General features: G+C 31.0%; 1 protein-coding gene across 2 annotated transcripts in view; it reads left to right on the top strand.

The window, feature by feature from the left end:
• Positions 1–16,891, top strand: part of LOC122498796 (transcription factor Sox-11-like) — a 44,646-nt gene extending 27,755 nt beyond the window's left edge. For both annotated transcript variants that reach the window (XM_043606716.1, XM_043606712.1), the window contains exon 2: positions 14,956–16,891. In XM_043606716.1, coding sequence (XP_043462651.1) covers positions 14,992–16,074 — 1,083 coding nt within the window. In that variant the 5' untranslated portion in view covers positions 14,956–14,991 and the 3' untranslated portion in view covers positions 16,075–16,891. The remainder of the gene's footprint in view (positions 1–14,955) is intronic.
• The last annotated feature ends 1,322 nt before the right edge of the window (positions 16,892–18,213 follow it).

The following is an 18,213-nucleotide window of genomic DNA, read 5'->3' as shown; positions in this document are numbered from 1 at the left end:
CACAATTTAAAAAAAATGTTTTTCTAACTTTGTCTCTACAATCGTGAATAACATTTGTATTTTTTTTTGCAACAACACATTATCGGTTTCAATAGGTATATAGATAATGTGTAATCTGAAACACTCGAGAGATTAGATTCTTGGATATATTGATAAGAGTGCAACGGCATTTTAATGAGCAATTTTTTCCTTATTAAAAGTTCCGGATGGATTTAGATAAAAAAAAATTAAAAAAAGAAAAAAAAATTCAATATTTTATTTTGAACGATAAAAAATAATAATGCGGTATACAAAAAAATATGTTTATTAAAAAATTAACTATATTTTCTATTATTATATATTGTGTATAGGTATAACTTGCAAAAGGGAAAAAAATACTATTTGAATAGAAATACTATTTTCAAAAAACTATTATTTTAAGGGCATTTGAACCATTATGACGTCATAATTTTAGAACACATGCTTTGCACAAATTGTGACGTCAAAATGGTTCAAATGCCCTTCAACAAAATACTATTTTCATAAAAATACTATTTTAATAGTACTATTATTTTATAAAAATACTATTTTACTATTTTAATAAAAATACCATTTAGATAAAGATAATATTTTATAAAAACAATATTATAAAAATACTATTCTAATGAAAGTACTATTTTAATGGAACTACTACACGGAAAAAGAAGTACGTGAAATTTTCATTGACTCCGTGCTTGACTTTTGGATACGACACAGAATACTAGAATCAGTCTAGTACTTTTTCACGACTTGTGAGACATGATATTTTACTGAAAACTGAGACTTACATAACATTCTGTTTTGTGAGAAATACAAAATAAAAAATATTTTTTTTAAAGTCAATTCTTGAAGACAAATATATATTAACACTATTTGTTTTTCATAAAATAATAGTATATTCACATCTGAAATTAACACAAATGGAAACAGACGATCAGCTGTCATTTACCTTGGATAAAAACGCGCAACGCACACTGCGCATGCTCTACAGAATTTTCAAGCTTAATGGTTAAACATTTAATTTTCAATTTTTCACGTACTTTATACAAATGAACAAATGATTTTTGGTTAAAATTTAAAAAACACTGTTGCCCATACTAGTACTAGAATAATTCTAAGACTTTGTTATATTTTCTAAAAAAAACTATATGATACAGTCTAGTATTTTGTGTCCTATCCAAAAGTCAAGCACTTTCAAGGAAGGATTCACGTACTTTTTTTTCCGTGTATTTTATAAAAATTCTATTTTAGTGGAAGTACTATTTTAACATAAGTAATATATTTTTATAAGAATACTGTTTACATAAAACTACTATTATAATGAAAATACTATATTTTAAGAAAATACTATTTTAGTAAAAATTGTATTTCAATTAAAAAGCAGTTTCAATTTTTTTATCTAATACATATATTTAATACTTTAGTTTCAAAAATATTGAATTTACAAAATGTGCCGTTATTAAAGCTGGTTATATTAACCATTTAAAAAAAATTATCGCGATTTGATTTAATTAAATTAAAGAGAAAAAAAATGTATTCTTAAAAAAATGAAATAATTACAATGTATTTATACACACATGGGGGGATTATATTAATTTGTTATCTCATTCTATCATATATTATGGTTCTTGTACTGCGCGCGCAGGCACACGCGCTCTCACTCTCTCTCCCTCTCCACTTGCTATATACAATTCCTTTTTCTTCTTTTACTGATCGAGGATGCTTGCACGCGTATCATAATAATTATGACGCGCTCTGTCTATTCTGTTATGTGAACGCGTGCAGCATGCATCGCTTTCAGCGAGTGAAACCGCGAAGGTTCGCCCCGCTCAATTCACTGTCACTTTTGTAATACCGTTGCTCCTTTAAGCGAGACGCTAATCGACCAATATTTTGCAACCCGACCTTCTCTCTCTCTCTCGGCCACCGCACCGCCGCCAGTCACTCTCAAAAAAATTATTTATTCATGCGGGAGGAGAAAGAAAAAAAAACTTTCGATAATAATTTAAATCATCTTTTGAATAAATTAAGAAAAAAAACGGAAGAAAAAAAATTAGTCAACAAAAAATAAATAAATTTATTACAGTAAAAATTAAAAAAAAAAAGTATTTAAAAACAAAAATTATATGAAAAAATGTTTATAAATATTTAAATAAATTATTAATAAATAATTAATCGAACCTATTAGTTATTAATAATAATTAATCATAATTTATAAGAATTAATAATTAATTATAAATAATAATATAAGTAAAAAGTAAACAATACTAAATAAATACTGAACATTAAATCGTTTTAACAATATCAAAATTAATAAACTAGAAAATTTTACGAAACCCGTTATTTTTTCTGCTCATAATTGACGCAATTCCTGCAAAGAGCAAACAGTAGTCGTATTATGTTTACAGTAGCCGCGGGGATTAATTCGCCGCTCAGTGACGCTAACACAAGTCAAGGTTCGAATCCAAGTGACGATTAAAATTTTTCGCAAGTCATTTAACTTGACTAAGCGTACGTTTTTCCGTCTCTCATTTTCATAATGGAAAATATAATTTCAAAAATAAAAATTTTTGGCTTCAAACACAATATTCTCTTGCACGAGTGTTGGAATATTATATACGAGTGTGTAGGACGTTAGACGTCAATCAACAGTCAATTTTATTTCTATGAGGTGAAAAACACCACACGTGTGTATATATTATATAGAGAAAGAGCATTTTTTTTGTCTGACCAAAGAGACAGAATGAGAGAAAATACGAGAATTTCCGATAGTAGAAACGGAAGTCATTCCGTAATTTCCTTGGCGGCTCGCCAATATTTTCCCATTTGCCTCGCTAAATAATATCTGCACAAACTTGGCGTCGTATCATTCGCTTGTTTCTGACGCAAAATAACATATTGTTATCGCCACTGTCCCACTGGCCCACATTGACATTTATTAATTTTTTCTCTCTCTACTCCTTCATGCAAAATTAACGAAAGTTTCTTTGCATATTAGAAAAAATAATATAAAATAAGACAGTCATATTTTTTTTATGAGAATGTAAAAAATTATAAAGAAGAAAGTAAATAACCACGAGTTTTGTATAAAATTACTAAAATTCGTAATTTAACGTCCCGTACAAAAAACGCTCCACCTCGAGATTTCTTTTCTCCCTAAATTTACGAAAAATGATTCTTTTTTCTCAAAACTTTCTGGAATATCTTCTACTCAATGGCACAAATTGTCTACACCGTGTTTTGCTTCTACTTTTCGCTACTTAACACCACTTTCCCCAAAGTTCTAAGAAATCGCTCCACTTTGAATTTTCACAACCTTCTAACTTTTTTAAAATTAAAATTCTCTCCTCAAAACTTTTTCCCCTCGTTTCTACTCGATGGCACAATTAAACTTGATCCAATTCCGAATAAAGACAACAATCTCCAAATGTCGCAAAAACCAACTAAGAAGAATTGACATAACCTTTAAATGCACAATTTTCCAAATGTCAATTATCGGCTCGATAGAAATCGAAATATATTTCAAAATCGCTTTATAATATAAACGATTCATTTGGAAACTTAATTAAAGAAAATGTTTATATTGAATTAAGATTACATTAACCTTAAACGATTGAATATCCCTAGTGAGGGAATATTTTAATGAAATTCATAGTTTTCACTTGGAAGTATTTTGAAATAAATTGCGCTCGATCGGATTGAACTTCTCTCTCTCTCTCTCTCTCTGTTTATTGGGCCTAACTCACAAGAGTCTCTCTCGGGAAAAGGTGAGATGGTCGCTTCGGTAGAATTGGAGATCGAATTGGAAATGGCGATTAAGACTCGGGAGTAATATTGCCTGGAAATGTCGGTCATACAACGTAGGCGTGATCGTTCCCACGATCTCCTGTGCACCGTGAGTGCTCATATACACATCCCCATGATACTCTTGTGTCTCTACGTTCGGCATTAGAAAGATGCATATATGTATGCATAAAAAAAATATTTATACACGCGGTATATATAAAATTTCTCTCTCTTTTTCTCTCTTTGCCTCTCCCCCCTCTCTTTCTCCTTTTCCACATGCATATTTATATGCATAGAGGAAGAGAGAGAGAGAGATGGAAATTTTCCAATCGTTAGATGTGCCCAGCAGTCCCAACAAGGTCGACCCCTGTCGAGAGAATATACGATCCTCACTCAAGATTAAACCTTTTACCTTGTCAAAAAACACCTTATAAATCACTTTTTCTTTCGATAATCAGACAAAAGTTATTCTCCGAGGTAGTCAAATTTCATTAGCCACGTGTTTTTTTTCATATTATGAGAATTCATTTTAAAATTTCGCGATAGCTTCGTGGTAATGTGAATTGCGCACGGTGATTACTCGCACCGGGGTTCGAGACTCGGAACCTGTAGATTTTTTTTCTCACGATTTTTCCACTCCCGTAACTACTCTTTTTATAAATTATCAACTATTATGTAACAATATATAAAAATAATAATAAATAAATAGTAAAATAACAATGAAAATGAATAATAAATTAATTAAACAAAATAAATTTAGTTCAATTAATTAATATTTTAATATTCATTATTAAAATTGTAACATTTAGTCCCGTTTATAAACCACGTAGCCTTTTGAGAGGGTGGAGGAGGTCAAGCTATTGACTACGATAATTAAAAATTTTTAATTATTGAATTTTATTTTCAAAAATTAAATTTTTTTTTCAAAATTCAATATAAAATCGCTTGAAAATGAAATGGGAGAAAAAAACTCCTTTTCCTAACTATGGGTATTTAAAATATTACAATGTAATAGGGGAGAGTGGGGCAAACCGGCCATACTAACGGTTTTATTACTCTTGCACTGCAAAAACAGGTGTCTATATTTGAGACACTTTTGTCCTCATTTGTAAGACGTTTTGGGATGTCTTTCAGGAAGACGTTAAAAGTGACTATTTTGGAGACGTTTAAAGTGTCTTCATTCAGATGAAATTTCTGCTTGAATCGATACATAACCTAAAAATGCATGTATGCATTGATATTGCGCGGGAAACTTTCATCGAGACGAGGCAAGACGAATATTACCGAAGATACTCGAATACACAAAATGTCTTTTATTCAAAGTGTCTTACTTCGAAAACGTCTTAAATTAGCAAAAATGACTTAAATGTAGACATTTTTACCGTCTACATTATATGTCTTAAATTATAAGCACTGAAAGTGACTTGTTTACATTTGTAAGACGCAAGAAGTGTCTCAAATTTTTAGACACTTTGTATGAAAGACAGATGAATTAGTCATTTATTCCAGACTAGACGTTTTCAAAACGTCTAATGTCTTAAAATAAGACGTTTCGAAGACGAGAGTTTTTGCAGTGTGTGACAAAACGAATCAACCGATTTCATTTTTCGATGGCTTGTTTGAAAGATCATTTAATTACGCAACTTTTTCCCAGAGACACCTATACTTTATCTTTTATTGTTTAGTTGCTGTGTTAACTTTAAAAAAAATTTGCAAACTGTCCACCCCCATGGGGCAAACCGGCCAATTGGGTTTTTTATTTATAAAATTGCATTTGTATAATCTACAATAACACAACAAACATAAAGAATCATGTGAACAATGGTTGTAATAATGTAAATAATAATACAGGATTGAATTTTAATTAAATAAATAATTTTTTTTAATAACAAAACAAAAATGTTTGAAATTATCAGGGAAACAATATTAAAGGGTCTACTTCTCATTGGAAGACAATTATTTTTCATTGAAAGTAAATATTTTAATGAAAAAAACATTCTAATTAATAATTTTTTTGAAACTCTGATACAATGAAAATATCCTATGGCCGGTTTGCCCCACAGGCTCATTTTGAGAATTAATATTTGTTTAAAAAACCGCTTTGCAAATTCATCAAAATTTTTGGAGGTAAATATTCCTGAGGTGTGTACCTTCAAAACCTAAGACCTAATATTTGGAAATATTACACGATTTCCTCAGAATTTTCTTAAGAAAAAATTCGTAAAAGTGTCGAAAAAAACGAAAAAAAAAACTTTTGCTCCCAGCGTTGCACAAGCAAAAGTAAAAAATGTCAAATTGAAAAAATAAGATATACTACACATGGTTGTTTCAAATTTCTAAATAGCACTTTTGTCAATTTCGCCATTTCGGAGATATTGACACCTGGCCAGTTTGCCCCACTCTCCCCTACGCACACGCGTTTCGCACACAGCTATTATTAAATATATTTACGTTGTGAATTATGAAGTGTGTTTATATATGAGGATCGCTCTTATGGTTTAAAAAAGTTTTGCACGCATTCGTGATCATTCTTCTGGTACAACGACCGTCTCAATTTGAAAGTATAATTTCACACCATATGTGCTTGGGATATACGATTAGCATACACCGCCATCTAATAATCGACTTAAATCGTGTTGAGATCAGAAAAGCGCGATCTTTTTGCACGAGTGAGTGCGCGCGAGCGAGAATATATATATATATATTTCATAAAAAAAAAACAGTTCCAGAACTCAAGGTCTTATTCTCGTTAAAAAATCGAAGGAAATATATCATGATGATGCAGAAAAAGAGATGAAAAATTTTCCCGTCAATCAAATCGACATTATCATTTTGAAAGATGACCAATGTGAGGAATTTTATGAGTCCACGTAATGGAATAATTATAATAAAGCGCGCTATTTCGTAGAATTTTTTTTTCATTTTTCTGCACGTGGGGTAATTCTTTTATTTTCTAATTTTTATTACGTATGCGGATAATTTTTTTAAAAATTTTAACCGTTTTTTTAATACATATTCTTTAAGAACGCTTCTTACATTTTTCTCTCTATACATTTAATTTCTCTCACACGCTTTATTGTTCGTTTTTATGAATCATTAAAATTGTTTTGCCGCTTCGAAAACTCGGGAGGAATAATTAATTTATTAGGTTTGCTAATAGCAAATAATTGAAGTTTATTGCTTCGAATTAAATTTTTTAATAAAAACTATTATTTAATTGCCGTTTTTAATGTTTATTTAATGTTTTTCTTTATTATTTTTTTTTAATTTGCAATATTGTGTGTGTGGGGAAATTTGCATTTTCCATCGAAAGGAATATAAATTAAAGGCTAAAGTTTATATTATAATATACAGTAAAGACTGTATAATCGGGAATGGGGTAAAAATAGGGGATTTTCGATATTATATAAAGAGAAAAAATTTTTTTAAATGTAAATAGTGCGAAAAAATATTTAATTAAAGGGGGAAAAACTCATCCGAAGAGAAGTTGGGAATAGGAAATCGAATACAGTCTTCTCTCGATAAATGGTCATCATGGTTTTTTGATTTTGACTCTAAGAAGAAATTTAAAAATTTTTAAATATTTAAAAAGTAAAGAATATAAAAATAAATTTAGGAACTACATAATTGAATACAAATATAAAAAAAATAGATAAAATAAAATAAAAAATAGATAAACGAAATAAAATAAAAAATAAATAAACGAAATAAAATAAAAAATTGAATCAAATGAAAAGACCAGATAAAAAAATAATAAAAATCTAAAAAAGGAATAAATGTAAATAATTAAGATAACAAAAATAATAAAAAAACAAAAAATTTAATTTAATAGTAAAAAAAACCACGTAGAGATAAGAAAAATAATAATACACATGAAAAACAAAAACTTTTTCTAAAGTAAATACGAAAATGAAAGCAAAAAAAAAACATTTATATATATATATATATAAAGGGAGACAATAAAAAAAGGAATGTTGAAAGGTTCGTGTATAACGATTTTCTCAAGTTAAGAAAAGTTAAAAAGGAGAGGCGAACGTTAATCTTGGGCAATGGCTAAAAGCCTTGTTAATGGTTTCTCGATGTCAGGAGTATGTAGATTTATGTAACGCGTTTTATTGACACCCCCCCCCCTTCCTTTCCCGGACCCCATTGCCCCCCTTTTCAATTTTTTTCAATGTTCTCTCTACCATCGGTAGAGTTTTTCAAACACTTTGTTTGTAATCGAAGTAAATGATTGTAACTGACATATATACAACTACATTATATTCTTTCTCTATTTCTCTCTTACTCTATACATATAACTATTTTATTCCTATTTTTATTAAGTTAGTTATTTTATTTTTTTAGTATCTATGTAGTTATACTTAAATTTTTCTCTCTCTGCCTCCCCTTTAAATAAAATATTTTATATCTTCACCACCCCCCTCTTTCCTTTTATAAAAATTTTAAATTTTAATTTTAAAAAGAACAAATACTTATTATTATATATATATATATATATATATATATATATATATATATATATAGCGAGAAAAAGAGAGGAGCGAAAGGGTGAAGAAATATATAAATATATTTATATACATTTTTTTTATATCTCACTCTTTCAAAGAGCCTATTCTTTTAAACTTCTCGTCAGTGAGTTCACGATTATTATGCGTTAAAATGACTAAAAGTTAATGGCGACACAAAGTGCTCGGGAAAAAGGAACTCTTACCCACAAATGTACCCGCTCGATGCGATGGAGTGGATAATTGGAAGGCTCTTTCGCTTCACGAATGCAGCGCGTCGCGAACACTTCCCAGAAATTATTGTGACTCGGAACGAATTTTTCAAGGTCTGGCATCTCTAGCGAGCGCGATTATTCATTCGCGAGTAGGAAGTTTTTTTTCTTACTGTTTTTTTCTCTTATTATATATATATATATACATATTTTAACATCTGCTTCTGGCTTCAACCCTAGACTGATTTTCATCTTCTATTATTAAATTTTCTTTTTCTCTGATTTAATTTAATTTCTTAGTTTTAAAACGTAAGTTTCATTTTCGATGTTTTCTCATTATTTTCATTGTTAATTACTCTTTAAACCATTTTTGTTTCACTATTTACAACATTCGTTTTGAAATATTCGATTTAGTTCGAATTTATCAAAAAAGTATGAAAATGAAGTTACCAACGTTTGTTCGTCGAAAATTATAAAACGTAACAATTTCCCCGCCTCAGATCCAATTTTTTTTCCACATTTATTATAGATACTAATATTAGAAGCCATTAGAAATTATTTTCAAGTGGAACCAGGTCGGGGAAGGCAACGATTTTGATTTTTTGGCACGGATTTTTCGGATTTTTTAAAAAATCCGCGACAAAAAATCAAAATTATTACCCTCCCCGACCTGGTTCCAGTTGAAAATAATTTCTTATGATTCCTGACATTAGTATGTTTAATAAATGTAGAAAAAAAATTGGATCTGAGGCGGGGAAATAGACATTGTTTCGAAATTTCTGAATTTTCGAAAAATCGGTAACAAAAAAATGTCAAAATCGTTGCCCTCCCCGACCTGGTTGCACTTAAAAATAATTTCTAATGTCTTCTAATATTAGTATCTATAATAAATGTGGAAAAAAAATTGGATCTGAGGCGGGGAAATAGAAATTGTTTCAAAATTTCTGAATTTTCGAAAAATCCGTGACAAAAAGTCAAAATCATTGCCCTCCCCGACCTGGTTCCAGTTGAAAATAATTTCTTATGATTCCTGACATTAGTATTTTTAATAAATGTGGAAAAAAATTGGATCTGAGGCGGGGAAATAGACATTGTTTCGAAATTTCTGAATTTTCGAAAAATCGGTAACAAAAAAATGTCAAAATCGTTGCCCTCCCCGACCTGGTTCCACTTGAAAATAATTTCTAATGGCTTCTAACATTAGTATTTATAATAAAAGTGGAAAAAAATTGGATCTGAGGCGGGGAAATGGAAATTATTACGTATTATATTTTTCGTCGAACAAACGTTGGTAACTTCAGTTTCATAAAAAAGTGAGGTTAGGTTTTTCTATTTTCCTAATAATTATTGTAAATTGGGTTATTTGGGGATGAAACCTTATGACTTTGATTCTTGCCATCGTTTAGAAGTTCGCAACAAAATTTGCACTTATTATAAAATACGGTTGTGAATAAAATTTTGAAATTAAATCTCGAGGTGGAGGATTTTTGCCATCGTCAAAAGTGTTCCAAACCATTTTTTTCGGTGCTTTACCAAAAGTTCTAATTTCTATCCCAAAAGCAAATTTCGAGGTGGAGAAGATGAAAACAATGAATTTTTAAATCACGAGCGAGAATTGACTCCCTGATTTTAATTTATACCCGATTCCCAACCGACATTGTTGATTATAATCAAAGAGAGAAAAAAAGAAGAAATGGGGTACTGGAAATTTCTCAGAGGCCCACAGCTGTGCGCACAGACCTTGATTATTACAAGTAATAATTGATAGTTGAGTATTTAATCGCTGCTCTCTTTTTCATTGCGCACGCATCTGTTTCTCCTTCTCACTCTTTTTCTTTCGCAGATGCTCGCAATGGTACTTGTCTTTTGTTATTTTCCCATCAGGTATAAAGAGGATTGAAGGGGTGGGGGGCAAACAGCAATGGCGTTTTTGCCCCCTCGGGTCATACAACTCTTTTTTCCCCTCAATTCTTTTTCTTTTTCTCTTTCTCAAATGATTTTTCATAAGGCAAGTACTCAGAGAGAGAGAGAAAATTACAACTGACTCGCATTTGCATTAGATATTTTTGCTCCAAGTCAATCGAACTTATCGTTTCGATCGATGGTGAAAAATATAGACCATATGGCCGGCGTGTAAAGTTTCCTCTTGTTGAGAACTCCGCCTCTTACAAATACACCCCAAGAGCCTTATTTGGAAAGCCATCTGGAAAACTAGATGGTCAAGTGTCCAATTCCAAAAGAGATTTCTCTTCTTTTTTGCCCATAACAGGTAGCAGGGACTTTTGCCAAAAGAAAAATAAACCCCTAACACAATGAATTTCAAAAGACCTTAAAATGGAATAAAGACATTTTTCTTCGCGTGTAACGAGCGGAAAAAATGCCCAAATTTTCCAAACAGGTGTCAAGTTTCTAAAGAGAAAACTTTTTTTTCTATTCAAATCAGAAAAATTCCGTTGGAAGAAGGAATTAACAAGTTCGAATTTCTTTTCCTCAAAGGAAACTAAGCTAACGAGAAATATTATTAACAGAAAAAGATGGTTTAATTATCTATAGATTTTTGTTCGTTGAGAATTTAATTATCTCCTTTCCTATATAATAAAGGTATATCCATTTCTTTTCTAAATTTCCAAGAGGTGTACAGATGAAGGAATATCTCTAATGACTGGAATCAATCTTCATTAGCTACCGAAAGTCTCCATCATTGGGAGTTTGTAATTTATTAACATTAAATCTCGGTTTCTTTTTTACAAGCACTTTTTTTATTCATTTATTCTTTTTTTGTGTTTTCGTTTTAATGCACAACTCGAACAGTGGGTTAAGAGCCACTCCTCCGATGACCATGTATTGCCTCACGTAAACCGCAGACGCCAAGTATAATTTAACAGCGCATGGAAAAATGAACGATTACAGATTCAAGGCCTACACCAAGAACGATTACCAGACATTACACGCACGTTGCATTTCGACTTGAATCCTATTCGACACATACACACATATATACGAAGACACACGTGTGTGTATATAATACCACTGTCATTGGAAATCTTTTTTTTTCTCTTCAAATCATCTATTCTTCATTCCCAGAATTGGCTCATTAACATATTTCACCACGTCATTTCACGCGTTGAGAACTATAAATTAGCTCAATTTTATTTTTAATTTGATACCTCGAATCTCATAATCAATCGAATTTGTAATTTTTCTAGGTTAGGTTAGACGAATTTTTAATAATTTCAAATAATTCCGATTCAAGGAGATTAGATGAATCAATTTAAAATGAAAACATGCCATTGTTTAGAATCAATTTAAAAAAATTATGTCAATTTATATTCGAAGGAGATAAATCGTTAAAATTCGTAAGTTGAGAAATCGAGTTTTTCGAGCCAAACCTAAAAAATTGTAAATTCTAAAACGTCGAGTTTTTACTCGACAATTCCGTGTTGTTCTAAGGACACTCTAGTCAATTGAAAATAGTATAACGTTCGCCTCTTTAAGTACAAGGAAGCAAACGTAGACCGCAAGAGAGAGAGAGAGAGAGAGAGAAATTCAAGAACAAGGTGCTCGTTGCGTCAACGAAGGATCCTTGGGGTTTCAGTTATTTCCTTACATGCCTCACTTCCCTTATCCAAATGAAAAAAAACTACACAAAACTTAAACATGACGTCCTATCTCTCTCCATTTACGTCGAAAATTAACCGCAAGTATTTAATTCCGTTGGAATTTCCGGTCTTCCCGATTCGGTCTTTTAATTTCTGCTCTGTTGATTTTGAAATTCTATATTTATTCCCCGCCATCAATATCTTTCGCAGGCAAAGAAAAAAAGGTAAAACTATTTTACAGTAGAAACTCGATAAGTGCGTCTTACTTTCATTTTCGTGTTACGGAACGTCACATCACTGATTTCGATTATTATCATCATCGACGCTCACATTTTAATCAAACAATATTCCAATCTTATTATATAAATCATTACATAAATATCGCGAATCTTGCAGATCATTGCAATTAACGATAAATAACACTAAATTGTAAAATAATGAAAGGAAAAAACTTAATAAAAAAAAACTACTCAAACACAAAAAAAACTATTAAATAAATACTAAAAAGATATTAAAAATACACTACTTTTAGCTACTAAAACTACACTATAAATTGACTAACAAAATTTGATATTTCAGTTCAAAATAGCCTAACGAATAGAAATCGAAATTCAAACTCGAACCTAACTCAAATGTCAACACAATCCTATTTCCCATAGCCTAAAAAAATTCAAAGCTAAACTGCGGCCTAAAAATCAAAATCAACCCAAATTGACAAACAGCAAGAGTTAAAAAAATTAACAAATAAAAATAATAATCGGAGAGTTAATGAAGAATATAAATTTTGTGGAGAAAAAAAAAGAGAAATAAAAACGCGGCTTATTTTATGATTTATAGATTGAAAAATGATTGCGAGATTGGAGATGAAAAAAAGTTGACAGGGACAGTATTAAAGAATAAAACAGATTGTTTTGATTGAAAGAAATATATACATATGAACACACGTATCTTGGGAACCTGACTAATGCTATTAAAGAAGATATAAGTGGATGGGATATAATATATTATTCGCTATTAGCCTGCAGCTGACGGAAGTAAAATATACTTAAGGTCAAACCGAGGAGGCAGGTTCGCATCTCAACGCACAAATACAAACACACACACCAACAATTCTTGTTCGCGGCCTTCATTCACAAGAGTGACAGTTTATCTCTCTACGTGTGGTATACATTCGCGATTGGCATCACTACACTTTATATTTGTGTATGCGTGAAGAAAAATGTTCCATACACTCAAGTTCATAATACCTTATCGGGAAGAAAGAATCAAGGAAAAAACATCTCTCATTTTTTCATGATAACTCTTCCTATATAGTTCTTTTCACTATTCACATCCCTAATCGCAAATGAATCACGTTTCTTCGAAAAAAACTCAACTAAATTTAGAATTAGGTTTTTTGAAAATTCAAAAAAAAAATCTTGCCTTTTAACGGTTCTCCGTTCTCGTTATGACGATAGGGCTTTTTAAAAAGAGGTCAAAATTAATGTGGAGCGCAATATTTATGTGCGGCGAGGTTTTTACGATGTTGAAACGTCCCGAGTTGAATTTATCATAAGGTTATAATACCATCGCGTCTCGAGAGCGCCTAAGGAAACCGCAGAGACCCAAATTTTTTGAAAATGAATTGATCAAAAAGAGAAAAATTGAGTGAAAAATTCTTTTTTGCAATAGAAATAGGATGAAGGGAGCTAAAAAGTTTAGTTTACTCTCTATTGGGATCATGATCATGGTTTATTGATGTGGAGAAAATGCGATTGGTATATACGAGTAATCGAGATTTGCTGCAGGGGTTGCAGGTGGTTCTGCAAATCCGACTCTAGTCGGGAACTAAGTACGTCAAAGGGTTTAAGCTCCTCCATAATAGACATTCATAGGGACTTGCATTCACGTTCCATTTCCGCTGATGTGTTATATGAAGCCAAAGGGAATCAGAGATTAACCGGGAACTCAAACGTAAATGTCCGCACGTAAACCGTCGTGTAAAGACCCATCGATAATTCGTCTATTATTATTATTATTATTATTATTATTATATTGACACCGGAGATTTTCTTAAGTGCGTTCCCGATCGTGAGAAAAATTAAACCTTCTATCGCAAAAAAGACTCCCTCCAGAAAAACAAATCCACCAATTATATTAATTGCCGATTTTATCTAATTCTAATATTGTCGATTCTATTATATTTCTTTCGGTTGAGAGAAAAATCATTCCCGACTCGCGTTGTGAAAATAATTATTAAACATATTAGCCATCTTGAACTTTCGATTACGCGCTTGTCCTTCGGAACATATGGGCGAGGTCCTATAAAAGCAACCGGCTAAGAAACGCAGTAAAAAATGTTATGGCTACACTTCAGTAATTGACTTGTGGGCGTCCAATAACCGAGCCGTAAAAACCGAGTAGTTCCCAGATTCTAAAATCCGACGAATGTTTATCGAAAATTAAAGAAAAAAATTACAGGATATCTTTGGTTTCGCGAAACTAGTTTGGTTAGGTTACCCCCCTCTATTATTAACTCCTCCCATATTTTCCTCTCCCATCCAATTTCAATATTAAATTGTCTTTTCATTTTTTCGAAAAATACCTTTTTTCACTTCGATCCCTCTTGACTCTTTTAGTCTTGTTTATTATTAAATTGTCTTTTTCATTTTTTCAAGAACCTTTTTTTTCGATGAGACACAGCAGAATCTGAAACAGAAAACATTAAAAAATTAGAAATCAAATTTTAGTCTGAAGTTAAATTTTACTTTAGAGTTAAATTGCCAAGGGGAGGGTAAGGGAACCTTTCTTTTCCTCACAAATTAACCGTGAATTGAACTTTTTTTGTTACAGACGAAGAAAAACAATCCAAATCATATAAAGAGACCGATGAACGCTTTCATGGTGTGGTCGCAAATTGAGCGCAGGAAGATCTGTGAGATTCAGCCCGATATGCACAATGCGGAGATCAGTAAACGATTGGGACGCAGATGGAAGACACTTGATGACGAGGCGAGAAGGCCATTTATCGAGGAGGCCGAGAGACTACGACAATTGCACATGGTTGAATATCCCGATTATAAATATCGACCAAGGAAAAAAACGACAAAACCATCGCCCTCGCCAAAAACAAAGGAATTAAAGAAGACCAAGAAATTATCAATCTCCCAAGTGACACCAACAAAAATACGCAACGACTCCAACAACAATAACACCCAATCACCAATCAAGAGGCTTCAATCGCCACCAACGACAAATCCAGTATCGAGGCTCAAAATAAAGCTCGCTCTCGATAAAAGGCCACAGGATTACACACCCCTACCGCCAATAATCACTGCCAAGGTACCAAGTAGTCCATCGTGTGACACACCCGATTCACCAGAATCGGCAAGTTTCTACGATGATAATTTCATCGATTCCACCTGTCTTCCAACGACAACATCGACGACGACGACGACGACAGCGGCTAAAGTCAAACAGGAAGCTGCCGACTTGGAGTACAATGAGTTCCTCAATGACAGGTTACTATCGTCGGTGAGTTCTTTTGGTGGCGATCTAGCAACATTAGCACGCAGCTATCAACGAACAACGCCATGTCGATCATTGGACAATGTTTTTGTCAAAGAAGAACCACACGATATCACAACTGGTACGACGACAATACAATTAAATTGTTCACCATTAACCGCAACAACAACAACGACGACAAATCAAAATCTAAAACTCAATGACGATACAACGAATCATAATCTTGGCGATCTTGATTCCCTATTGCAAATCTCATCCACCGATCTCCTTCAAATACAACCGGATTTTAAACTCGATCTCGATATGGACACAATAACGACTGATCTTGATTCATTTGAAACATCAAGTTCCAGCAGTGGATCACATTTTGAATTCACATGCACACCCGATGTCACCGATATGTTGTCATCAATTGGCGTTCATAACGAATGGGGTAGTTTTTAAAGAAAAAGAACAAAATTTTTACAAAGACGATCGAGGTCAAAATATTACTTTTTTTTGTAAAGGGGATTCTTCGAGAGATTTGCATCACTAATTTGAAGAAAAAAATTTTCTTTCAATATTTTTTTTGGAGAAACTAAATTCGGAAATTATTTATTTTGTCGTGATCAGAAAATTTTGAGGTGACGTTTCCTGCCTCTCTTTCCTTAAAGTATTCTGCGGTTTCTGTTTGAAAGAGGAGGGAGGGGGATTTTTTTTCGCGTCCCAGGCTTTCATACTAAAAACCGGTTACGCTATTGGAAGCCCTGATGAGAGAGTTTGGCCAAGGTGAAGAGAATCACATCCTTTGGGAAAAATCTTTTTTTGCTTTCATGTCCAAGGCTTTGCGGTCGGGACACTTTTTTTCGAATTTATGAACAATTGTGAGAAATTTGCCTGCTTTTTTTTTATTGGCAAATTAGCAGCAATTTCTTTTATATACCAGAAACATAAAAGATTTCTTTGATAAACAAAAATTATATATACCAAAAAAAGAAAAGATTCAAAAATAAATTCAAAACGAAAAAGATTTTTCCAAGGAAAATTTGTACGTCTTCTTTAGAGCAAAAATTTGTAAACCCTTCACAAAAAAAATTCTGAATTGAGTTTCTCCAAATAAAAAAAGGGCCAGTATTATGTTACTATATTTAAAAAAAAAATGAAACCGGAAATCGGTTTCTCTAGATTCAAATCTCTTGAAATCAAACGAATGAGAAAAAAAGTGTTCCTCCACATTTTGAAATCTGATACTAAATTTCCCCTTTGGCTTATTTTTGAAAAAGAAAAAATTCTAAAGGAACAAAATTTTATATAAATTTTGTATTTTAAAGAAAAGGATAATTTATATTCTTCTATGTAATTAAATTCGTTTTTTTGTAGTGTGGACTTTTTCTATTTAAAAAAAAACTTAAAATTTAATCGTTTTTTAATGGCATTTTCTCTATATTTATATATAAATACATATTAATTATATTAATAATAAAAATCTAATCATTTTTTCTCAAAGAAATTTTTTTCGACGTATTTGCGTATAACTTAGAAAGTAAATTATTTAAGTTTTCGTGTTTTTTTCTTCCCAATTTCTAGGTAATTAAGTATATATATATTATATATTTATATAAATATTGTATTTGTATTGTAGAAATTTTTTCGGCAAAAAAAAATTCAGGATAAAAATGTGGAGAATAAAAAAGAAACGGAAATTTATTTTTTTAAAAGTACTCGATCGTCTTACGATTTGATATAATAATAAACAAAAAAAAGTCTTTTTGTTTTTTTTAAATATTAAAAAAAACACACACACACACGATATATATATTCGCGCCGATAAAAAAATTATAATATAAGCGTTTTTGTATATTTACTGTAGCATACTAGTTTTGTAACGCTCTTTTTCTACGAAAAAAAAGTAAAGAATAATTGATCAAAGACCGCCGAGCGTCGATTGGATTACTGATAGAAAAACTTTCCGCTTGTGAGAGAAAAAGAAAATTTCAATTTCAAACTACTACTTGATTATTTATTTATTTAATAAATAAATAAACGCAAAAGAAAACAATAAATTTATTTATTTTATAAATAAATAAAAATTTAGTCAATAAATTTATTTTAATAAATAAATAAACATAGAATAATTTTGTTTATTTATTTAATAATTAAATCAATGTACAATACAAATAAATGTATAATAAATAAATTTATATTGAATAAATTAATTTAATAAATTTAAAAATAAATTTGTTTACCTAATAAATAAATATATAATAAATGAATTTATTTACCTAATAAATATATAATAAATAAAATTATTAAATAAATAAATAAAAAAATTATTTATTTCTTTAATAAATAAATAAGTATAATAAAATAATAAATTTATTGGAAAAAAAATTATAATAAAATATCGAGAGTAGAAAAACGTGCCGAGAAATTTTGTTTCACCGATTGACGCTCGCTGATCTTTAAAAAAATGTTGTGTATATCGGTATATTTAGTAATATATAACACTTGTAGTATATATGAAAAGCAATCCTACGTCGTAAGTCAGAGGAAATGAAGGCGTTTCGAGGTTATGGAACTCACTAAAATACGAAATTTTAAATT

This window comes from Leptopilina heterotoma, unplaced genomic scaffold (genome assembly GCF_015476425.1).
Source record: "Leptopilina heterotoma isolate Lh14 unplaced genomic scaffold, ASM1547642v1 Lhet_100, whole genome shotgun sequence".
NCBI lineage: Eukaryota > Metazoa > Arthropoda > Insecta > Hymenoptera > Figitidae > Leptopilina > Leptopilina heterotoma.
Note: the sequence above shows the minus strand (reverse complement) of the source record. Positions and strands in the feature narration are given on the sequence as shown.